The following is a 26,554-nucleotide window of genomic DNA, read 5'->3' on the forward strand; positions in this document are numbered from 1 at the left end:
AGCAGGATCCCGAACATGCATTGAAAATATTCGTATTGATCCCGAACCTCATTGATAATAATTAGATACAAGAAGTAGTCCCCAACGTTGTGCACACGTCCGGCTGAGCGGAGAGCTATAACTAGGCGGCTCTGCATCCAACGTGGGCAGTGAAAGGCATACTGACTGCAGGCCACTTTCACGCAACTGAGAAAGTTGCGCAAGATTTGAGTGGTGCAAGATGCACAAATCTCGCACGAATATGAACCCTATGCTTTTGAATTGGGTCATATACATGAGCAATTTTTGCCCGGTATCACATCATGGTGTGGGAACAACAAAAAAAAAATTGCTGCATGTTCTGTCTTTGGGTGTGCCCCTAGTACACCTTGCCCATTGTTTTCAATGGGGTTGGAGAACACATCGCACAGCGATGCAAGGTTTCCTATTGAAAACACTTGCTCATCCTTTTAGCTGAGCTGAAAGATCGCTACTTCCCTGAAGTGATGGGAGGCGCTTTGAACACAAAAGTCCCGCATCCATGTAGAGATGACGTTCCTGAGAGCAATATCAGGCCAAGTTTCCTTCTACACAGGAAAAGCTGCAGTAAAAGCACGGCAATGGCCAAAACGGCACCTAATGTTGCATATTTGGTTATGGATTTACTTGCTGTGGATTTATGTTGTGAACTTCAGCCCTTGAAATACAAGTCTTAAGATCCACAGCATTACCGCATGAATATACCTGCTGCGGATTAAGAAGCGTCAGTGTTTTTCAAAACAGTGCGGATTTATTATGGAAATTTACTGCACATGAGGGACATTTCAGGAGTCCGTCCCCCCCCCCCAGTTTGGTGTGCAAATTCCACAGCATTTACGCCACATGTGAAACCATCTGAAGGGTTTAGGCTGGATGATGCTGATGCCACCTGCAGCGACATCTTAGGGAATACTAAAGTTATTATCATCTTGCTAAGCCATTCACTAATATAATCACTTTAGGGGCTCATTCACATGGCCATATTACTTATTTTAATTTAGTATTCACGGACCGAAATATGCTGCTTCTCTGCCCATTTCTGCTTATCCACCTTTTTTTCGTGAGGAAATACGCAGCGTATTTACATGCATAAGAAAATCACATTCTTGCATAAATACGCAGTGAAAGTGCATTTTTTGTGTGTATTCACTGCATATTTAACTGCAATGGACTGGCATGGTGTGTGATATGCACCAAAATAGTACATACTATGCATTTTTTCACGCAACCGAAATTCATAAGTGAACCAATTGAATACACTGGGTTCTATTTACTGTGTATTATGCACATATACACTGAATATGCAGCATATAAATGCCCACGTTAATGAGCCCTAAAGGTATGTTCATATGTAGCAGAAAATCCCGCAGCAAAATTCTCAGCATTTCCGTATCAAAAACACTGTCAACGTCTGCACCATTGTTGCAAATTTTGACTTGGCATTTCAGCCTGCGCTAAGCTCGTCTTGCCTCCAAATACTATAACACTGCTGTACCCAGAGCTGGCAACTGCTACTGAGCGCCACCGCCAGCATTCATGAGACCCCATTTCCATATCACATGACTGCAGCGCTCTAGGTAAAGCAGGGTGCGGTATCGTGATGTAAGAGGAGCGCAGTGCAGGCTGAAATCAGCTGCGCATCCACAGTCAAATTCACACTAATGGTGCGGATTTTGATGCGGAAATGCTGTGGAATTGTCAGCTGCTAAAAACCTGCAGTATTTTCACGAAGTGTAAACATGTCCCAGGGGTTCTACAGAATCAAAAAGGTTTTCTAACCCTAATGTTCTCTAGAGTATTGATAGATTATAAATTCTAGAACCTTGATAGAGGTGTGTCTGAACCCGGGGACCTCTGCCGATCCCAATACCTGATGTTTTAGTCCCACATGCCAACACCCAGCACATTGCATATCGGCCGGCTCTTAACTCTAACTTTGTAACACTTTTGTGTTTGTTACTTCAAGTGCAACCTTGCATATAATATCACTTAGAAATCAATTACGTTGGGTCCAAAGTTCCTATACAGACCTATGGATATTTCTATAATAATGCTACAAATAAACCCTCTGTAATCTGGGTACTCCCATCAATCCATCTCAAAAGCCCAAAATGTAAACGGTAAGAACGAAGAAAGGGACAAACGAATGTTAACCCTTTCCCATCCACTGTCTGACGTCTGAAGACATTATGATTTAAAGCTATACCGCTCCGATGTTAGAAGACATCCATCAGGGTTCTCCTACTGTATATTGCCAGCCTCTCTGCTGTCGGAGCCTATCCAATGTGTCACCTCATGCAGTACTGGCTTTAGCCAGCAGATAGCGCCGTTGTATAATGGCAGAAAAAGAGTAAACCCCCTCGGAAAACCAGGATACAAATTGGATTGGAAAGGGTTAATGTGGCTGCAGAATCAGACTACACAAGGTTTGTTTGTAGAGCTATACCATGGGAATACATATGTGTGCAAGGAGCTGTACAACCTCTTATTTAATGGAAGCTATAGAAGAATGTGGTTACAGATCCATGACTCACAATCATTCTAACAAGGAGAGACTAAAATATGGGTGAAATGGACTATAATCAGCCTATTCTGCAGATCAGCAGGGGTCTCGGTAGCCAGACACTCACTGGTCAAGGTTGGAAACATTAAACTAATATTTTGGGGGAATATTTATAAAAAAAAACCTCTCTAACATAAAAACTGTTTTTTATGCCCACCATAGAAACCAATCACAACACAGCAATTATTTTGCCAGAGCACTATAAGGCTATATTCACACAACGCTTTGCATTACATCAAAGGACGCTTTGCCGGGGGTGTGTTCAGATTACCAAAAATAGCGTCCAAATGGAACCCTGGACAGAAGCATAAGCTTTCATTGTTAAAAATTGACTATTGATAATTGCTGATATGGAGACCAAAGCTTGGAGCTTCGGTCTCATTTTTAGTAATGAAAGCCTGTGGTTCCATTTGGATGCAGTTTTTGATGATCCCAATGGAACTCTGCTACATACCGTAGTGTAAAACGGCATTGGTATGTAGTCTGAATGAGAGCTGTGCTGAGAGCAACACAGACCGTTAAACAGTTTTTATGAATTTCCTTTGGTGAGTTTAAAGGGGTTGTCAGGTGGTGGTACTTTTTTTTTTACCACTCTGGCCTCCAGTCTAAGTTTGTTAGGGCCCATTTACACCCGTCGATGATCACTCAAAGATCGCTCAAACGACAGTTTGAGTGACAGCTTTGGGCGATTATTTTGCATAAACTATTAAGTAGCTACTCAGCTACTTAAAGGGGTTGTCTGGCGCCGAAACGGGTTTTTTTTTTTTTTAACCCTCCCCCCCCCCCCCGTTCGGCGCGAGACAACCCCGATGCAGGGGTTAAAAAAACAAACCGGAGAGTGCTTACCTGAATCCCGGCGGTCCGGCGTCTTCATACTCACCTGCTGAAGATGGCCGCCGGGGTCTGCTCCGTCCGTGGACCGCAGCTCTTCCGTGCGGTCCATTGCCGATTCCAGCCTCCTGATTGGCTGGAATCGGCACGTGATGGGGCGGAGCTACACGGAGCCGGCATTCTGCACGAGCGGCTCCATTGAATACAGCAGAAGACCCGGACTGCGCAAGCGCGGCTAATTTGGCCATCGGAGGCCGAAAATTAGTCGGCACCATGGAGACGAGGACGCCAGCAACGGAGCAGGTAAGTATAAAACTTTTGATAACTTCTGTATGGCTCATAATTAATGCACAATGTACATTACAAAGTGCATTAATATGGCCATACAGAAGTGTATAGACCCACTTGCTGCCGCGGGACAACCCCTTTAATAGCAATTAAGTGTGCAAATGAAGCCTTACCTTAATGCAGTTAATAGCTCCAGGCTATTATCTGCGCTCAGATCCTTTGTTCTCCAGTGGGAAACAATGCTATCAGCACTCCCCGTAGAGAACTGCTCATAAGGCTGAACAACGATTTGTAGGTTGGACTGAATTTAACGATCAGCTAGCAGTGCACGAAAAGTGCACGATGGGCACGCTTTTAGTCGCAATGATTATCGCTTGAACGATCGCTTATTTGAGCGATTTTTGAGCGATCATCACTCCATGTCAATGGGCCTTAAGCTCTGAGATCAATTAATAGCAAAACCAAAGTCAAGGTCAGTAATTGGCCCCAGCAGTCGTGAGCTTAGACAGAACATGACCATGCAGCCCAGAAGTATGCAGAAGTTGGAGAGGACCAGAGCGGCCCGGGAAACAAAGTAGTGGGGGCACGAAGCAGATGAGTCTAGTTCCATTTATTATTTTACAACTGTAACAGACTGCACTACAACTAGGTGTCACTAATAACTCCTTGAATTTACACACAAAGTTCTAGAATTATACTGGAAAATTCAAAACTAACATTTCAATAGTTTCTCCTCTAAACGCTAGAAATTCCAAACATTTTTTTAAATCTGAACAATGCCAACTTTCTTGGAAATATCCTTTTCATTAATAACTGGCAGAAAATCCTGTGCGGATCTCCTGGGATTTGGGTGCTAATAGAGAATTATGCATCTGTGAAGAAAGATGGGAAGAAATTATTAAGCTTAATAAACCTAGCCATTTTCAATTTATTTGACTCCTGCTTTGTTTAAACTGAAAAGACATAGGGGGTGAATGTTTGTCGAGAGTTCTAGCAATTAAGATAATCTTGTCTGTTTCAAATGTAAAAAAGTTTATTTTCTATTTTTATCCACTTATTTTACTTCCTGATTAAAGCAAAGAATTTTAAGCCTTGGCAAATATTCCCCAGCAAAGCTTTGACCTACTCCAGTCAACCTCATTTCTAAGTAGCGAAATGAAAGTCTCCACTGGGAACGGTGCATTTTTCCACAAATGTGTTCTGTGCATTTGCTTTGTGCTGCTGCTTGTCTTTGTGGTATTTAATAGTACTACTTCCTACAAAATAGGTAACAATTAGCGAAAGGCATGCAACGGGATAACTAGAAGATAGTGGTAAGGGGGTAAGATCAAATTCTCAGCGATGTACATGGAAAATGCAGAGTTGTCTAGAAATGAAATGTTTCTCCGGCAAGTGAATTTCTTGAAAGGAAAACCAATATAAGCCTCTAAAAACATTTGTGAATGCAGATAAATACTGTATAACTGCAATGTTTTATTAAAATGATAGTCACAGATTAAATTCCCTATTCCACTATCAATCAAACATGCTTAAGAGTTTTCAGCTTCCTTCGACTGGAAAAGCAGAGATGAAGCTGTGTACTTTCCATTGGTAGAGTCACATAAAATATCTCATGTGCTACATGATATCTAGTAGAATAAATACAACTGGATACATTGCTATCAGCAGTATATTCAAAGATTTTAACCAGTGGCCAACCCAAACTTACATCTGAAAACACTTAAAGGGTAGTTTGACTACTGTGTAGAAGGGAACTGCATATTTATCAGTCATGCTTGTACAAGACTTAGGCTGGGGACCATCACTCAGAGCAGTTTCATACACACAGACTCTTTAATACTTGTCAGTTATTACTTCAAAGGGTTTACCCCACTATAAACATGCGTCATGTGTATTCAAAGCTCTCGGTTTGGCTGCTTCCATAATTCTTGCAGAATATGTATAAAGTGGCAGCACACATTCTCAATTACCGCTCAATAAAAGACTTCTCCTGACTATAGTTGTGCAGGTACCGAGGAACCCTCGCACTATTGATGACTGGGGACCCAGCATTCTAACATTTATCATCTACACTGTGGATTGGTAATGTTTATTGTAGGCAAACTGCTTGAAAATCAGTAGCATATACAATGTATTAGATGCATAAATATGTATGTTGTCAAAAATATTTCATATTTTAAGAGATATTCAATCATAGACATATATGGCCTATCCATAGAGGATGTCATAAACACCTGATAGGTGTGGGTCCCAACTGAAGTATCTTTATCTATCTGGTGAACAAGCCACCCTAGAGACCAGTTATGTCAGTCGAAACAGTGGCTGGGAAAGAAAGGAGGAGGAGAAGGCAGGTGGAGCATGTGCACATCAATCTACATGTCAATCTCTTTAACTGTATTCTGTAAATACCGGAGCTAGTCAGCTATTTTGATTGACAGGATAGGAGTCCTAGATCCACCACCTTTCAGACCTTTACAACGCAACCTACAAATACAATATAAATAAAATTATCTCCAGCAGTGTTGGACTGGGGCAGCTAGGCCTCACTTGTAGAATTCATTCTAGGGCCCCACTGAATACTTATATGCAAATATTACCTGTTTGAGAATGCTGTACATTGCCTATCACTATGTAGTGCAGTGGCTTATGGTTTCATGTGCCATTCGTGTGGACAGCTGGTGGCCCACTCCTCACTCAGGCCCTCCGGGGGATTCGCCGGTTTCCCTTTTGGCCAGTCTGAGCCTGAACTCCAATCAAGCTTACAGTGCTAACTTCTTTATGGATAAGGAAAGCTTCCTCAGTAAACTGCTTAGCTTTTAATATGATCAGATGCAGCAATATTTAACTTGACTATGATAACTTTCTGAGGCCAGTTATCTTATTTTAAGCGCTACAGAATAAGTTGGCGCCATACAAAGTTTATTTATTATATGATTTTAAGCCATTCAAAAGCTATATTACTCTTCTTATTACAACAAAACCCACTCTAAGACGCTTGAAAGGGAAACAAACTGTGGCACAGAAAGTTATCATAACGCGGTAAAAGTCAACTTACGCTTTGCTAAATCTGTACCTAAGATTGCATTATACCTACAAAGCATTTGGTGAAAGCCAAAAACCATTCATGTCAAAGGTATAGCTTTAACCTCTGCATTGAAAAACGACCTATACCTTCTATAGACAGCGGTGAAATCAAACACCCTGTTGCAATATACTTAGATCAAAGTCTTAAAGGAAAATTGTTAACAAAAGAAGCAAGAATGAATGGATATGACCATTGGTGGTCTTATTCTGATACATTACATGTGGTATTTCTCCTTGTGTTCCCTGCTTGGTGTGTGCCACTCACAGCTATTAAATAAATCTGTACTGACAACTCACTAGTGTGCTTGTATAAGGCTAAGGAGGACATGATCTAGCTCCATGCTTATCCCATTATTATGTGTGGAGGAGAATATTCCTCATTCCAACCACATCACTTGTAATGTCCACAGGGCTTACTGAGACCGAGTACTGGCAACATTTCAAGGAACGTCACAGGGTATGATAGCGTTAATGAGAAATGCTACTATGTGTAAAAGAAGCTGCATCTATTCTAGTACTTTGTATTAAACTAATCTGAACCCGTATTCCTAGGCAGCGCTGCTCATTCTTGGTCTATGTTTATACTGCCATTCCAGATGGGAGACAATACAGTCCTCATTCTTTTTCTCATCTATTTTATTAGTTGATCTTTCGAACCAGTGCTAACAGCACATCCACTTTCATCAGGGTTAGAAGTCATTTTTGAGATCCACCACTTCCTTTCCACTGACCCATCATATTATTGTGAGCTTGTAAAATAATACTCTAGATAATGAGTCGTAGTAATAAACCAGAGATGAGGTTATAGGCGGGATGCTTGCCTACGCACCTAAGCAAAACAAAATGCATTCCAAGACAGATAGGAGAGATATGCTAATGAGCATCTCGCAGCCTATGGGTGGAATATTGTTTTGAAATTAATAGGTTGCTCATGCTCAGTGACATAAAATAGAGTCTTCCAGAGAGTTGATTTCAATTTGCATTCATAATAAGAAATCTCCTAAACCTTTCCTTTTATTATAATAATTATGCCTGACAACAGAAGTATCAAAATGTCGGAAAGGAATCTTAATTTTGTTTATGCAATTAGGTGGTTCTTGACCATAAATGACAAGGATTTAGCCATGAATTAACTAGAACAATTTCCCATCTCCGAAGCTGTCAGGAGAGGCCACTCGTGCCAATTTATCTTACTCCAGCACATCTCTGGTACCTGTCATTCATACACAGGATACATTTGGTTGTGATTGCCATTTTTCTATCCACTTCCTTTTGCCTCTCATACCAGGCAATTTACTGCAAGTCAATCAAGGTTGAAGCAGACCTTGTTTAAATAAAGAACTGTTGGGTTCTTTCACACCAACAATTTCAAAAAGACAGAATGTGCTGTATATTTTACATTTACATTTATAGTACTTTTCCTTTCTTTTTCTTTCCTTGCTAAAATGCTGTAAAAGTTACAAGTCAAAACTAAAACCACCCAGAGACACAAAAAATTTAGAAAAAGCACAGTGAGCGAATATATACATTTCCTCTGTCAAAAATTCAATCAGTCTGCAGATATGTCTAACACTGAAAGAGTGCTCAACTATGGGATTGCTTTTTCCACTATTCTTCCCTTGCAATTTGAGGGAGGGCAGCATGAAAGAAGCAGCATGCCCCAAATTATCTGACCCTGATAACCCAGGTAAACAATTTTAAGTGTTTGCCACTTTCACTCTTCCATCTGGGATTTACAGGCTGCATAGTTGTGGGACAGGGAGCTATTTCGTCTTGTTATAATGAGTTTTGTTGACAGACTTCCATTATATTTTAGATCAGTCACAGTAAAAAGGACAGTAAGTAAAATAATCACAAACCGCTGTGGAAAATACATCATAAAGTCTTGGTGGAAATGTTGTCATTGTGCTGTGTCTCTGTGTGAAGAATCTAGTACATGGAGTTTACACTATTGTAAGGTACGAGGGGCTTGGTAGAACACCTTAGCTGCACCTAAACATTCACTTCACCATCCATCGTCATAAACCATTGCCAAAGCATAGCAGAAGTCAACAACCACTCTGATCACATCTGCTGGTCAAGATGAAGACACTGCGGGTCCCTGTATAGGTTGCCACCTGTTAGAAAGCAGTGGGCAGATGTCACCAGGTAGATGGAATCATTCCTTGTCCCTCCCTGTGGTCAAATGATCAGCCATTGAGTGAGTCAGGAGGGACATGAGACAGACCGGGAGCCCAAGTGACGTGGGAACTAGAATTTGTGTAAAAAGGAGTGAATATCCCTGAGGCTTTAGGTGACATTTTTGTTTAAAAACATTACTATAATACTTTATATAAAACATTCCTAATGGATTATAAAGGGAGCTCCTGGTTTCAGTAAAAAAAAGAAAAAAGGCTTATTAATTTTTTACTGAAAAATTCTACAGTTTTCTGCATCAATTCCTCGTGATTTTTCAGACCTCTGCTTCCAGTCATTCAATAAGGACCGTATTTACCTCTGGGAGTTAACCCAGCCATATTTAGAGCTTTTGTTTTTTCATCACTGCCTTTCAAGTAGTATAATTTTTTTATTTTTCGACAACAGCAATATGAGGGCTAGTTTTTTGCACATTTAATTTTTTTAAAATAAATACCATTAAAAATTTTTATTTTTTAATGGTATTACTTAATGTAACATAAAAGACTAAGTGGGGTGTAATGGCAAAAAAAAACCTGTTGTGCATTAATACCTGGCTTAGTAAAAATGACATGCTCACTTTATTCTACCGGTTACTACTCTAACGGAAATACCGGATTTATATAGTTTATGCTTCGACTTTTTAAAAAAAAAAAAAAAAACGCCTTGATTTTTTTTATTGGTTGAGGGTTTGCTTTTTGTGGGTCAAGCCGAGTGGATCATTGTTACCATTTTAGGGTAAACAGAACTTTTGAGTTTTTGGGGTTGGAAGGGCCAACCATAAAACCAATTCCAGCATTATTTTTTTATTAGAGTTCTCCCTCAATGAGATGAATAATGCGGTATTTGAAAAGACTGACCTTTTACAGATGTGATGACACTTGTAGTACACAATGAAGTGTTCTACTGAGCGACTACAATCAGATAGGAATTGATAGACCGAGTAGATTGGAAAATTGAAAAACTTTTCATAATGCAAAGTCTTCATATGCTAAAACCGTAATCCCCTTTAACTGCACCACCTGAAATACACTTACTATGTATACTTAATTACATTGACGAGACACAGAAAATGTCTGCAACGAAAATACACGTCATGTGAACATCATTAACAATGGATGACCCTTCAACCACATAATGGATCTCCGTATATTTGTATATTCCAACTGTATGATTGTAAGGAATGGAGCAGATGCATCACATATTGCGAAAGGTACCTAAAAAAAGCTAAAAAGGCTTAGATTTACTAGTAAAATACAGGGATTATGCAGCAGTAGGCAATTAGAGACAGATGCCAGCAGCCCAAGTTTCCTTTGAGTAGATGAGTATTGCTGCTTGATGAATCCTAATCATAATGACTAAAGCATAAGACTTTTGTAGTGCAGAAAAAAAATTAATTAAACCACGAGCTTACTGTACCACGTCAGGTGCTACTTAAACATATTGACATTATTGTTTTGTTTTATTTTAGAGAGCTCACTAATGACAGTCACTACTTATATGGTTTAAAATAATTTTTTTAAGCACATAATCAGCTACAAAGACGTTCCACTTTGTTTGCTTTTTCAGGATTAAACTGTATTTTTTAGACTCTGTTGCTTCTTGCAAGAACTCTTCAGAAGAATATGTTCTCGTACATGCAAGCTGATTATCAAGAAAATTGTCCTTATGGTATAATTGCACTGCTGTCTTCTCAAAAAGCAGGGACAACACACAGAAGAGTTGCTTTAATGCAGTAAGCAATGAATATCTTGCATGAGGTATCATTCAGACAGATATACTGTACCGATGTTTAAGGGGATCTATACGATGGGTGTGATACCCAGACCCCTGTGGGCCTACTGAACAAAACACACTGCATTACAAATCCTTATGGTGCTGTAAAGTCAGTTCAGTAGAGCTACAAGGAGAGTGGATGTTGGACCTAGAATCAAAGTGCAAATGACCACTTGTCTGTGAGTGCGTATGTGAGTGCTTCACATGCTCCGCCCGATTATGATGGTGACATCATTGCAGGTTCTAAAGTATATATAAAACACAGAGCCTGACAGCATCCGTGTGCTCACAGGACCTATGATGATGTAACAGTAATGTGATCTCTAAGCTTCGCACCTGATCACGATGGTGATGTCATCGCAGGTCCTTCATCCTTGTGCACTGCTGCACCATACCCTTCACAGTTATAGACCATTAAAATGCAAAACTTTATTAAGCTTGATTAAAATAATTACTGGGCCAACAAAAACTGATAAACAGAAAAAGAGACAGCAAGCATATATCTCTCACAGCTCACTATTAGAGATGAGCGAGTATACTCGCTAAGGCTAACTACTTGAGCGAGTAGTGTCTTAGTCGAGTATCTGCCAGCTCGTGTCTAAAGATTCGCGTACCGATGGGGGGCGGGGAGCGGTGGGGGAGAGCGGGGGAGGAACGGAGGGGAGATCCCTCTCTCCCCCCGGCTCACCGCCGCAACACGCCTGTCACCCGCGCTGGCAGCCGAATCTTTAGACACGAGCGGGCAGATACTCGACTAAGGCACTACTCGCTCAAGTAGTTAGCCTTAGCGAGTATACGCGTTCATCTCTACTCACTATATTGATTGGAACCGGATAGGTCATTGTGACCTAAGTGAATTAACAGCTCCAAGCTGCTTTGTGCAGCCATGGCTGTAGCACTAGGTCCCTAACACCCTGATACATTGTACACACTAGCTGGTCAGGCGAGTTACCTAAGCCTGTACTGTGTATTTCAACATTGGGACTGGTGTGATTGCTTTAAGGGTTTCTGATGAAGTGTCTGTATTAGACATAGAAACGCGTCGAACCTTGAACAATTACTAATGGGATCAGCTTATCAAAAACAATTGTTCGATCTTCTCACATCTCCAACAGTGAGGCATTATATACCCTGCACCCCTGTGGGAACTTTGAACTCATTTTTTGAGTAACCAGACAGGCCTCTTTGCTAGTCTGGCTACCTCACACCATTTGAGCAGAGTATTATTTAATCTCTACTTACTGCCAGTTTTTTGATCAGAAGGAATTTTACTATCTATCTGAATTGCTTCATTTTTCACATAACAGAGCTGTTGTGGACATCATACACTGACCCTCTATGTATGGATAAATCCAGTCTGAAGTCTCCATTGACTTTGGGTTGCCACAAGAAACTCTGCACGAGGCAAGCCGATACAAGCAATATCCCTATACAGATAGTAGTGACCTATCCGGCTCCAATCAATATAGTGAGCTGTGGGGGATATATGCTTGCTGTCTCTTTTTCTGTTTGTCTGTTTTTGTTGGCCCAGTAATTATTTTAATCAAGCTTAATAAGGTTTTGCATTTTAATTGTCTATAACTGAGAAGGGTCTTAGTTGAATAGTCCTATAGACGTTAACTGCCTCAGTGAAAAATTTCTGCACCATACACTTACCAACCACCTGCAACACCCCCACCAATCAGATACTGGATGTGAAATAAAAACTTTTCATGGGACAAACCCTTTAAACATGGTTACAATACACAAGTCTAAATGAGACATAAGTCAGACCTGTGTCTGTGAACTGCTTTGGGTTCCTTAGTGACACACCACTCCACTAGGTGGACACACATGAGAATTAAGGATCTGTATGAAATTAGAAAAAAAAAAAACATCACTCTTGTTCATTTCCTGTGTATGAAGCCAAGGACTATTCAACCCCCATTATATGGTAGCCAATGGGAATAATGGCACAAAAACACCACACCTATGTTGTGCTCCAAGATGCAATTAACGTGGCACTTGGATAATATCACGACCCTTTGATAATACCTGTTTAATAACTACAAGTTGTACAAAACAATAATATGGACTGATGAGCAAAAATATGCCCCAGTGGCCATTTTGAGTCAAAATGTCTGAAAGGCTAGGTTTCATAATTTTCCCAGTATTTTTTCTCGATTTCGAATCTTACATACACTATATAAAGATGTCTAATGCTTGGTTTAAAATGAAGAAGCAGGCAATGGGGACAACTTGATTAATTTAAGAGTCTTTCCCTAACAATTAGAAAGAGGTTAGACAATTTTTTGCTCTACATTGCTCTTCTCCTCAAGACTATAATAGTGTCTGCTTGAAGAATTCTAAAATATTACAGAGAATGGGAAAGTGACAAAACCCATTTGTGCAGATTTTACATCAGTACTGCCATTGTAATTGTTCTTATTACAGTCAGATTATTTAATTGCTATAAAAAGCTAGGGCATAATTTATCTTAATTAATTCAGCTCCAGATTCATCAGAGAAAATGACATTCAGTAATATTTTTTGTTCTCTTCATGCATTTATCATATATATTATACAATGATTAGATCTCATAGAGATAATCTATCTTCAGATGATGCTATAATACACAGAAATTCATATTATAGCGTCTAAGTTGAGATCTGGAAGGGAAGCAACTCACAGTTTTATACTTTTCATTGTCCTCATTTATATTATGGATTTCTTACATTCCTCAGATATTGCAGACTACACTAATTTATAGATCATGTAATAATACGTAAAGGTCCCTTGAAATAAAGGATGTAATCAAAAAAGACCGATCCAGTGCTATATCTCAATACTGGTGTTCTAGATTGAAACAATAGCATGGTTGAATGGGAAGGCATGGATTTGCTACACTATGGTATGGTGCAAGGGCCCTGGAGGTCCTTTCCAACTCTATGATTCTTTGGTATGAAGTATGGACCCTTGTGGGCCCCAAAACATGGGTTTCAATTTTGTGTTGTGGCCCCTGTAAGGAAATGTGAAAAGAAATTCCAAAGTTGAAGAGTAGCATGTGAGAAGCAGATATCTGCTTTCCTGTGGGACCGCTGCTATAACTGAAGTAAGGAAAGCCAACGACAGCTCTATGCACGTATCTAAGGAGGAGGCCATTTCGAGTACATTTTCCTTACTTCAGTCATAGCAGCGGTCCCACAGGACTTAAAGTGCTTCAGAAAGACGACTTCTGCTTCTCACATGCTATTCTTCAACTTTGTAGTTAGGTTTTAATCTCTATTTCTTACAGGGTCTATAACACAAAATTGAAATCCATGTTCCGGGTCCCCCAGGGACCATGCATCATACCATTGTGCAGAGCATCTATAACTTTCTATTCAAGTACGCCATTGTTATTTCAATATACAACACTAGTACTGAGATATAGCACTGGATCAGTATTTTTCTCTACACCCTACATAACATATAAAGCAGTAAGCCCAAAGGGTGATTAAAAACTAAAGGCCCTTTTACACGCAACAATTATTGCTCAAAATTCAGCCAAACAACCGAAGTGAGCGATAATCGTTACGCGTGAAAGTGAAACTATCACTCACTTGTTGTTAGCACTCGCTCACTTCTTGTGCTGTCTGAAAGCTCCCCACACAGCGCTTCCCATAGGAGGCTCAGAGCGGGGAGCGAGAAGTACACGAGAAGCCCGAGAGTGGCCAGCAAGTCTTTCAGTGTGAAAGCACTGCACGAGTGCTAACAACTTTAGCAGTGCCGTCAGTGCTCATGCAGTTGCTTCACAGACTATCGACCTGTGAGAAATAGACTTAAGATTCATTGATTTTCGAGCCATTCGGATTAATGCATTTTGGAAGTTTTGTAGACGAATGTTCTTGAGTACTTGTTTTTATTTCCAGTTGTTTATATTGGAGCAACTTTTTTCCAAAGTGCAATACAGAGATTATCATCACCTCCATCAGTCCACACCAATGGGGCTCTTAACCCTAACATCCCTCTCTCACACACAAGGGTCAACATTATAGAAAGCCAATTAACCTGTCAATTAGTTTTTGGAGTGTGGGAGGAAATATGGAGGATCTGAAGGAAACACCAAGAGAACATACAGACACAATGGAGATGTTTTTCCGTCAGATTTCTTTGTCCATGGTCCTGTAGTATATATGTATACAAGTTTTTTTTCAGGGCATGGACGAAAACGGGGACATTATTTTCTCTACGATTGATTAACAGGATCATTATTCATTAGTGATATACAGTTCATTATTATTACATGTATTAACTGCTGTTTGTGTAAGATAGCTCAACCCAAAGTGTGAATAATTCTAAATATTTGACATGAACAGTAAATTGAAGATTATAGTGACCTGGGGTATAATCATTCTGACTAAGACACAGCATTATGCCCAAGACAAAACTAAAATGACATAGAAGCGATTTATGCATCCCTATAATTATTTATTCATTTTTCTTTGCAAACACAGGATCACCGAAACCATGGTAACTTGTGACTTGTTGAGCTATCGGAGCATCTCTGTGTTGTACTCTAAAAGGGAACAAACATTAGTCCACAGTGTCTCAAGGTAAGTTAACTGAACTCTTAAAGGGGACCTGTCAGCTCTCCTGACATGTCTATTTCAGTAAGTAGCATACCGCTGAATATAACAATTTAGAAGTGCCTTTTCCTACAATCGTGCATTGTGCTGTTCCTCCAAAATATTTGAGAATAAAGGCCCATTTCAGACACAACGATCACTCAAAAGCCATCCTTTGAGCGATAACCGTTGCGTCTAAACACGTGGCCATTGTGCACTTTTCATGCACTATTTGTTCATCGGTGATTTCTAGCAAGCTAGAAATCACCGATGACTGTTATCAGCACCGCACACTGATTTTCTCAGCGGACGGCGCTGATAGTATTCTTTCAGCTGGTATCTTGCTGGCAGTTCTCAGCCGGACACCAGCTGAAAGCTCTGAGAACAACGCAGCTGTTTCCATACACAAAACAGCTGCATTGTTCTTGGAGCTATCGCGGCGGTATCCCGCTCTACCGGCATTTAATCTTAAGTAGCTAATTAGCTACTTAGAGTTATGCAAAGATGATCGCTCAAAACTGTCACTCAAACTGGTGTTTTGAGCATTTTTTGAGCAATCATTGTTCCGTGTAAATGGGCCTTAAGTTGACAACGGGCTGTTACCATTCCCTAGTCAAAGCGCTTCATCAGTACACTGTGCTGCAACGTCAATAAGCAGAGACGTCCCAACAGTTAACACCCAGTTGTCAAGTGATTCTTCATTTCTAGGAGTAATAAAGAGAAGGCACAACAGAGTCTTAGGAAAAGATATTTTTGCAGAATTATAATTTCATATGGAATTTAGTAAAGTATCAAGGCCTTTAACTCTTGGAGTTGATTTCCATGTTCAAGCAGTTGTGAGAGGAGATACAACTACAACTTACGATCTATATTGACACTAGCATTTATCCTCTATTTTTGGCAAAGAGACAGAATTAAAAGGTTCTGTTTTTACCACCATTGATTTCATTGGGTTTTCAAAAATGGGGAAGTCAAAGGAAAGTTTTCTGTTTTCTGTTTGCTTCTGTTCTGTTAGGTTTCCGGTTTTTAAACTAAACAAATAGCGCTGCAGCCTACAACATTTGTTCTAATTAAAAAACAGAAACCTAACAGAGCAGAAGAAAATGGAAAATGTTTGGTCGGCTTTCTAGATTTTAAAAACCCCATTGAAGTCAATGGTGGTAAAAATGGAATAACTTCATTCTGCTTTAATCTCGTCTTTCTGCTCAGAAAACAGAGAACGCAAACTAAATGCTTATGTGAATGAGCTCTAAGGCTTGGAGGTTCATTTTTGTTTCTTTAAAATATTTAGTCCACCTAAGTGGAGATCATTGGAGGATTACATGGCACAAAGCTGGTTATTATTCCTGATTAGGACACCTAACAGGTCAAGGACTGAAATTTTTCTCCTTGTTCTCAATCAAATCTTTTTCCAATCTTTATTAACATTTTTCCTCCATTTCATTTACTGATCTCGGCTACAGTTCGCTTTAATATAGAACCAACTTAGAATCCCAATAATAGGTATACGGCTTGTTATTGGCCCAAGAAAATGGACATGATCCTATTCTAAACTAAAATATCTTAACCATAAGAGACATCAAACAGTCCTTCCTATTGTGTAACAGGATTAACCATGCCAGTATAGACATTCTACATACATGAGCAGGGTCATTATTTATAAATAGAGCACACAGTACTGTATTGACATTTCTATAGAATATGTACATAAACGCTGACTTAATCTTGCCTGATAAGCTGTATATTTCCACAGACTTTGTATCTACAGTACTGTGAAAAAGTTTTAGCAGGTGTGGAAAAAATTATGCTGCAAAGTCAGAATGTTTTCAAAAATTACAAGGTGACTCCAAATTTATTCTGCAGCAGGACAACAACCCCAAACATCAAGCCAAAGTCATTACCAACTATCTTCGGTGTAAAGAAGAACAAGGAGTCCTGGAAGCGATGATATAGCCACACAAAGCCCTGATCTCAATATCATCCAGTTTGTCTGGGCTTACAGGAATAGACAGAAAGATTTGAGCACGCCTACATCCACAGAAGATCTGTGGTTGGTTCTTCAATGTGTTTGGAACAACCTACATGCAGAGTTACTTCAAAAACTATGTTCAAGAGTACCTAGAAGAATTTATGATATTTTGAAGGCAGATTGCAGTCACACCAAATACTGATGTGATTGACATTTCTCTTTTGTTCATTCACTTAGCGTTTAGCTAATTAACAAAAAAAATTATTAACACTTCTATTTTTGAAAGCATTCTTACTTTGTAGCATTTTTTCCACACCTGCCTAAAACTTTTACACAGGACTGTATATATTGCAGTACACAACCAAATGTAGACACCTGATCACATACATATGTTTAACATTCCAAAACCATACACAATAATATAAACTTGATAACTCCATTTTCTTTACTAGAATAGCCTGGACTATTCGAAGAAGGGTTTTCACAAGATTTTGGAAAATGGCTATTGAGGATTGTTTCCATTCAGTCATTAACATGTTTGGGGACTGCTGATAGAAGATCAAGTCTGGCTACACGTTAGTGCTTTAATTCATGCAAAAAGGTGTTCAGTGTGATTGAAGTCATTGTCCTGTGCAAGTCAGACATGTGTTTTCCTACCAAGCTTGGCAGAACAATTTCTTCATGGACCTTACTGTGTAACAGGGGCAATGTTTGCAGTGACATATTGAAGTCTCCCGAAACGGATGCCACAAAGTTGAAAACACAAATCACAATTGTTGAGAATGCTGTAGCCTTTTTCCTTCACAGGAATTAGGTAAGAAGCTAAAATCATGAAAACCAAACCCATATTATTCTTGCTGCCCCAAACTTTAAATTTACCACTACACAGGGGCCTTCTTAAAGGGGTTTTCCAAGGAAATACTATTCATGACTAGAGATGAGCGAGCGTACTCGGAAAAGCACTACTCGCTCGAGTAATTTGCTTTATCCGAGTATCGCTGTACTCGTCCCTGAAGATTCGGGTGCCGCTGCGGCTGACAGGTGAGTCGCAGCGGGGAGCAGGGGAGAGCGGGCGGGAGAGAGGGAGAGAAAGATCTCCCCTCCGTTCTTCCCCGCTCTCCCCTGCAGCTCCCCGCTCCATGCCAGCACCCGAATCTTCAGGGACGAGCACAGCGATACTCGGATAAAGCAAATTACTCGAGCGAGTAGTGCTTTTCCGAGTACGCTCGCTCATCCTTATTCATGACCTATCATCTGGATAAGTCATTAACAGTTGATTGCTGGCTGGGTCGCACCACCTTAGACCCCAGCTGATCAGCAGATTAAACGCCCGCTGTCAAACCTTCTATACACAAGGGTACGGAGCGGAAGCTGCTGCTCTGACCTGTCTAGTGGCCAGTGCTTGTAACGGCAGTTACCACTCATTAAAATCAATGGAAGTTGCACCTGTAGTTACAAGTGCTGACCACTACACAGGAGTTGGAGCAGCAGCTTCCGCTCTGTACTCATATGTATTGATCACCACCCAATCAGTTTATCAACTGGTGTCCTAAGCAGCACAGCCCAGCCAAACAACTCTTGATCACTTATACTAAGGATAAGTCATCAATAGTATATCCCTAGAAAACCCTTTTAACCCAAATACGACCTTCTGACAGAAAGATGGCAATTTGTAATCCATGACAAACGTGCTATACTGAAGAGCTACTCTCCATACAATAGCATGATAATTAGTTTATACCTGTATGGGTACTTAAGAAGGAGGCACTGGGTCAACTTGCTTTCATCACTACTGCTGAATGATGGACCAAGGACCAGTAGAGCAAATTGAGCTGGGAACTAGCCCTTAAAAATACATCCTCGTAGCTACTGTAAGAATAAGCTATATATAGTACTTGTGCATAAAAACTATATATACTGTATTGATTTTTTATCGTAATGGAGATTTGAGACTTGACAACCACAATAGAGTGTCCTAGAATGAAATGAACTATAAGCATACAATCAATCCATAGCTCAAGGACTGAATTAAGAAAATTTGCCTTTGTGCTAACTACCGATTCCACCATGATAATAGTAATGTTCAGACTAAACCTCGTATCCATTACAGAGCATTCAGTGCTGAATAATATTAATTTACATGAATACATTCTACCTTTTTATGTAATTGAAATGCATTTCAGATGTACCCTTTTTAGAGAGTGCCTGTCAACTAAAACGCTACGCAAAATCTCATACAGATTAAGATAGATATGATACTGAAATCAAATGAAACGTTATTTCATATCATTAAAAAAGTGACAGGCTAAGCTGTTGAATGGATAAAAACACAGATCCAGCTATGACATCGGTACTGTTATTATATGGTATTCAAAGTCAGACGTGCAGAAGGTTAGATTTTCACCTTTTACAAAGAGTCATACAGCACAATACAGAGAATAGTTTTCTGCTTTATTAGGAAGCTTCAAGCAAGGAATGTAAGAGATTTGCCTGGCTGTTTCTTTGGCAGTTGATGAACAATACTATACACTAGCTACAAATGGGTCAAATAAGATAAAAGAGAAGGAAAGTGATTTTCCAGAAAAGATAACAATAGGCAGATGTCATAATGTTATGGTAACCATTCTAAGTAGGAATGGAAGCACTCGAACCCTAGCCTTATTCAGTAGGTGCTGCCCATAATGAAGAAGTAGAGATTCTAATATGCCATCATCTTTTATGGGAAACTGGCATAGGCCATTCTTACAGGTGGGCAATTAGTTATGTCATTCCCTAAAGTAACTAACTATATTACGGCTATTCCCAAGTCACAAGGAAGTGCATCTTACACCATGAAAGAAAGTTTCTCAGGTCAGATATATTCTCAATATCTTATATACTCTTATGTAGGAATCATCAGATCTGAGTTCTGATGATTAAAGGTGTTGTCCAGGCATAAACTACTAATGGCCCCCCTTACAGCAGCCATCAATGGAAAATTGGCTGGGGTCTACCACCCAGGAACACTGCACCAGAGCTATGTATTCATGCGCTGAACTGATATCTGCAGGTAGCAGATAGCTGTATTCCCACTGCAGTAGCCAGTCTTGGTACATATTACACCCATTCACTTCAATTGGAACGTAGTCTGTAATACCAAGCTTGGCCACTACAGTGTGAATGGAGCTGTCCGTTTCCTGCATTAATTAGTAAACTGGTCCAGCAGACAGCTCATCAGTGGGGGCCCAGGCGGGAGACCCCTGCTAATCAACTATTGATGATCCATCCTGAGGATAGGCAATCAGTAGTTCACAACTGGATAACCACTTGTTGCTGTAAAGTGTCAGAGAACAATGCATTGTTTTAAAGCAATAGTCAACATGACAAATCACTTCTTCTGAGGCACAAGAATTAATTTGCTAGTGTTAGCAGTAAAATCAATAGTTAAGGGACTCTCCATGTTGTGGTTTATATAGAAATATGAGAAGTTCCATCTTTGGAATTGCTTATCACTCTTCTATAAATCCCTTGAAAGACCTCATCTCAAATACTGTATGGGATTCAGTCTTGGGCTCTGCATTGTAAAAAGGACATAGAAGAGGTAAAGAAGAAGGTTTATAGGCAGTTGACTAGTTCATTAAATGAGATGGGAGGTCTCTCTTATAATGAGAGGCTAGAAAAAGAGGACTTGTTTAGTTCGGAAAACATACATAGTAAGGGCTCGTTCACATGAGCGTGGTCTAAGCGCAATATAGGCGCATGAAAAGATAGCATCTAATAGAACCAATGGTTTCCTATGGAAGCGTTCACATGAAGGAATTTTAGACATGCAAAAACCTAACAAAGACAGAACATGCGTGTGCAAAGCTCACATCTAAGGTTCATGCTGCGAGAAAGATAGGACTTTACCTATCTTTGGTGTGTAATGTGTTGGAGTCTCCATAGACTCCTATGGGAGCTGGATAACACACACCACACAGCTTCCGATCGTGTTAGTGGCCAATTTCCCTGCTAATTAAGCTTGAGATTTAATAAATGGAAAATCGCCCGTTCACGCTATTTTCTCCCAAGTGTTGTGATTTCTTTGTGTGATGCTAGTAGAGCGTGAAAAGCACGCTCGTGTGAACGAGCCCTAAAGGAGATCTCACTTAAATGTATAAATATGTGTGGGGGCAATATGAAAAATGTACAAATTATATATTATTTGCAAAGATTGTGCGAAGAACCTGGGGACATTGCATGTAGCAGAAAGGCAAGGATTCTTTAGGTTTGTTTTTCTGCAGGAAAAGTTGTATTTTTTATTCGTTTTGGGGTACATATAATGTATGGCATAACTTTTATTACTTGCTTTTCTATGGGAATTGGAAAAAAGAAGAAATTCCACCATTTGTTATTTGGGATTTCAGTTTTACGGTGTTCTGCATTCAAAATAAACAATGTGCTAACATTATTCTCAGGGTCAGCACGATTCTAAGTTTATACAGTTTTTTATGTTTTGCTATTTTTGTACACTAAAACCCTTTTTTTCTTTTTTTTTTAAGATTTGCTTTTGTGTTGCGGCTTTCCAAGAGCACTAGCATTTTTTATTTTTCCATCAACAGAGCTCTATAAAGGTTTCTTTTGTGTGAGATGAACTTGACTCTTCATTTATCCAATTCTTGGGAACATATAACATTTTGATTGCTTTTTAATCCATTTTTTTCTAGAGGCAAGATTAACAAAATCTGCAATTCTGGCATGTTTTTTTTTTATTTTTAATGTTGTTCACCAGGCGGTATAAATAATATGTTAAAATAATTCTGAAGGTCAGTACGATTATGTCAATAACACATTTTCATAGGTGTTTTTTGCAACTTTTTCAAACTTTAAGAAAATGTACTATTTTAATGGCTGCATTCCAAGACCATCTTCTTTATTTGTCAATGGTGCTGTGTTTTTGGTTTTTTCCATGATGAGTTGAACTTTTTAATGGTACCATTTGAAGATCCATACGACATGTGATCACTTTCTATTCCATTTATTTTAAGGTGAGATGGGCAAAATTAGCCCTTTTCACTTTCTTTTTCATGGCATGAACTATGCAAGTTAAATAATGTACTAACCTTTTTACGGGTCATTATTACAAATTCAGCAATACCAGATTTTTTTTCATAGTAAAGGAGAACAGTGAAGTCTTGATGTTTTTATTTCTTTTTTTTTTTTTTACTTTTTATTTTTGTCCCACTAGGAACTTCAATATCACTATCTTTTATCATTGTTATAATAGACTGTTCTACTTCAGCATAGCAGTGTATTATAAAGCATATGAAGCTCAGCCAGAGGCTGTGCCTCACATGCCACTGTAGCTGGCAGACCCAGAGGCCATATTCAAGCCTCTGGGTGCCATAGCAACCCATCGTGACCCCTCAATCACATCATAGGGTACGATGGTTGACATAGGGAACCCCATTCCTCTTTCAGCCTTCTACATGCAGTGGTTGTAATGACCACAGTATGCAAAGGGTTAAACAGCAGGGATCAGAGGTTTCTCCAGTCTCCAAGTGCCAGCCCGTTATCTAACAGCTCATCATTCACTTCCCCAGGCATGCGAGACCTTCTGATGCAGCACCGTAAAAAGGTGATCGCATCAGAATAAAGCCCTTCAAAGGATGCCATAAAAAGGCATATGGGCAGTTAAGGGGTTAATCTAGCAATTAATGATGTGTGATTAAGAAACGTGGAACTTGATAGACCTGCGTAAATGTATTGGCCAAATAACTTTTGAAATAACTTTTAATCAATGGCGATTTAGGTTCTCAGACCTCCACCAATCACTCAAACAACGAGGCAGAAGCGCTCAGCGGAGCCCTGGCTCACTTGCTAGCCAAAGACAGGCTCATAGAAAGTTTCCATGAAAACTCAGAAGTTTTTTGTTTTTTTTTAATAACAACTATACTTTAAAAGGAAGATGCATTTCAATGTAATTTGAAGGAAAAAAGAACAAAAATAATAACAGAAAAGTAAAAACATGAAAATATCATCTGCATTAGTATACAAGTAATTGAAGTCACACTTCTGCTGTCTCTGCATAACATTATAGTCTAAATAAAAACGTGAAATATGATGCAAATCAGCACAATTTGTTTGTAGCACTTACATGTTTTTTTTTTTACATTTTCCTTCACTTTAAAATATTATAATTAAAACCTTGATGCTGTAAATTGGTGTCAGTTATTTTGTTGCAAAGTATATATGCCGCTACCTATGAGCAATCTGATAGCCTGCAGTATGCTCACCTCTATTCCCTAGCTCTACTCGTTTCTTAATCAGGTTTATAAAGGCAAACGTCCAAGGGTACACTCACACATCGCAAAATTACTACAGGCATAATGCAATGGAGGACCACAGAGTGCGGTGGCCAAACCGACACCTAATGGCCTCCTTCACACGACCGTATGCATTCTTACACTTGGACAATCGTGGCTACAAATCACATGAATGAAGAATAGCCGAGATCAAGTCCTGATCTTAATTAGGGTTTTCTCATATATTCACACGGGCAGCTGCGGCATATCAGCGACAAAATATGCTGCAGCGCGGAAATCCCTCAGTCGGCGGAAATCCTCGGAATGACTACTAATGCTTATATAGATCTGTATATATCTGCAAGCGCTGTGGAATATGTTGGCGCTATATAAAGAAAGATATTATTATATAGAGCCACCTGTCTTCTTTTCCTCGCGTTGGATGCAGCTAAACTCCCTCCCCCTCCCTTTTTTTCATCTCCCATAGAAATGTATGGGAGTTTAAAGTAAATCTCGGCAAAAGATAGGGCAAGACCTATATTTCACGTGCCGTATGTAATATGTTGTCATTTTGCTATTTTTGCCGGCACAATCTTTTTACATGCCTAAACATCGCTCATCTGAATGAATACATCGGAAACTAATGCTTCAGATATTTTAACGCGGCTACAATAGCTGCGTATATACAGTCGTGTGAACAAGGCCTGAAGCTGCTCTCACAGGCATCTGTAAAAACGCTGCGTTTTACAGTTTTCTCGAATGGTGCTTTCAAACGTGTTCAGCGGGATTTTTTAACACACCTATCATTGCAATGGGTGATGAGGTGCATTAAAAATCACTGAAAATAAAGCGAACAGCGTTAAAAAAAAATCGCACCATTTCTAACACTCGTCTGAGAGGCTCTAATAAAAATCAATATAGGTGTTTTACAACGTTTCAAACAGCGCGCTAAACACTGTAAATAGCGCCCTGTGTGAGGGTGGCCTGATGGTATGGATTTGGCTGCGTTTGTAATTGCGAAATGGTTGTGAAATTTAATCCTTGTATTTTGAATTCTACAACGGAAATCTGCTGCATAAATAAACATGCTGCGGATTTAGAATAGGCAGCATTTTTCAAAAATTCATTAAAATTTAAAGATTCATTACGAAAATTTCCCCACCTAGGAAAGATGATTTCTGGACTTCTACTGTAAAAGTTTCAGGACTTCTGCAGCAATTCTGCACTAGGTCTTATTTTTGGGGATGGTCTTATTATACATTACCTAGCAGGCTTGGTCTAGGTCCCTCCTGCTGCTCTATAGAGGTTTGGGCACGGTTCCCGCAGTCCTCAGCCGCTTGTACATCACTTCCTGGTTACAAGATTCATAAATCCCCCTCCAGGAAGTGATTGGTTCTTCCACCACTGCTCAGCCAATTAATGCAGTGCTGTATGTACCAATGTGATGGCTGTGATTGGTTTATCCAACGCTGCATTGATCAGCTGATCAGCGTTTGAAGAACCAATCAACAGCCATTGCGTTGCAGAGGCGGGATTTATGAATTGGCTGAGCCGTGGCCAATCACAGCCATCACATTCGTTCATCCAGTGCTGCATTGATTGGCTGAACAGCAGTTGAAAAACCAATCGCTGCCATCGCTTCCTGGAGGTGAGATTCATGTTGTATGAGCAGCTGAGGACTGCGGGAACCTCGCTGAACCTAAAGAGCAGCAGAAGGTACCTGGACAGGGCCTGCTGGGTAACATATTTTTATGTGGTGTAACTAGGGCTTATTTTCAAAGTAGGGCTAATATTCCAAGCATCCCTAGAAATTAGGCTAGGGATTATTTTCAGGGAAACAGAGTTTGTGTGAAGGCCGTCTAAACGTAAAACAGTGGTGTTTGCAAGAAAGACTGATTGACTTTGATGGAAACCTTGTGTTCTAAGATACAATGAATAGTGTGATCAATATTAAAGCAAGTATTGTCAGCAGGCTTATGACTGGACTTTGCAAATAGGTGGAGCGTAGAGTGGCTGATCGCTTAATGCATGTAAACAGAGCAGCGGGGCAGGGCGCCTGTTGTAGTCACTTGTCTCACAGTCAGCTATACGATTGATCTAAGGTTTATGAGGAGGGAGGAAAGAATAAGGGGTTACTAAGAGAAAAGTTACTGGCCTCTTGGTTGCATATATTTTATACTTTGTGCTCCTTCATGTACAGCTCCAAAAAGAACAGTCTGTGCATTTTAATGATAAACTATGGAGTTGAAATGTAAAACATCTACCAACACCACTATATATTTCCCTTTCTCATGTGAGCAATGTATTAGTAATACCAGATTTGTGAGGACCCATTTATGTAATCGACAAGTTTAAAAAGGGCAGATGGCCATAATATTGTCTAATGACCAGTATGTAGGAAAGTGCATTATGATAAAGTACAGCACTGCAAACAACAAATGAGTCATTTTAGGTAAGTGATGTTGTGATTTATATATTTCCTTTAAGGGGGTTTTCTTGATACTTAAAATTGCTCCAGATCCACTCTGTACTTCCTGGTTGCTGCTGATCAGGACATGTGACTGCTGCAGCCAATCACTGGCTATAGAGGGTCACTCCTGGTGATTGGCTGCAACAGTCACAGGTTCTAGTCAGCAGCAACCAGGAAGTACAGAGTGGATGTGGAGCAATTTTAAGTAATGGGAAAACCCCTTAAACCTACCCGAAGATATATATATTTTGATCTGAAAATCCAGAATCCAAGTTTAACATACTGAGGCAGATTTATTATTGTTGCTGTGCCAGAAGTCTGCCATGAGTGGCTCCATTACATTGGAGTAAATCATTTAAAACTAATTTATCAGTAGAATAAGCCAAAAACACGAGTTGTTTTCTCCATGCTCAACACTTTTCAAAAAGGCGTTGTGATGTTGTCGAGTCAGAAAATGCACGTTTATGGTGCAAAATATTAGTTTAAAGAATACCTCTTAGGAGGTGGCATAAAGAAGAGAAATGCTTAGCG

The 26,554-nt window shown here is 39.7% G+C and overlaps 1 protein-coding gene across 8 annotated transcripts in view; it reads right to left on the reverse strand.

The window, feature by feature from the left end:
• TENM2 (teneurin transmembrane protein 2) overlaps window positions 1-26,554 on the reverse strand; it is a 1,550,877-nt gene that overhangs the window by 636,278 nt on the left and 888,045 nt on the right. For 2 of the 8 annotated variants that reach the window (XM_066591125.1, XM_066591120.1), the window contains exon 4: window positions 5,746-5,753. The exons of the other annotated variants lie outside the window; for them this stretch is intronic. In XM_066591125.1, the coding sequence (XP_066447222.1) occupies window positions 5,746-5,753 (8 nt within the window). The remainder of the gene's footprint in view (window positions 1-5,745; window positions 5,754-26,554) is intronic. 8 annotated transcript variants of the gene reach the window in all.

The sequence above is a fragment of the Eleutherodactylus coqui genome, chromosome 2 (genome assembly GCF_035609145.1).
Source record: "Eleutherodactylus coqui strain aEleCoq1 chromosome 2, aEleCoq1.hap1, whole genome shotgun sequence".
Taxonomy (NCBI): Eukaryota; Metazoa; Chordata; class Amphibia; order Anura; family Eleutherodactylidae; genus Eleutherodactylus; species Eleutherodactylus coqui.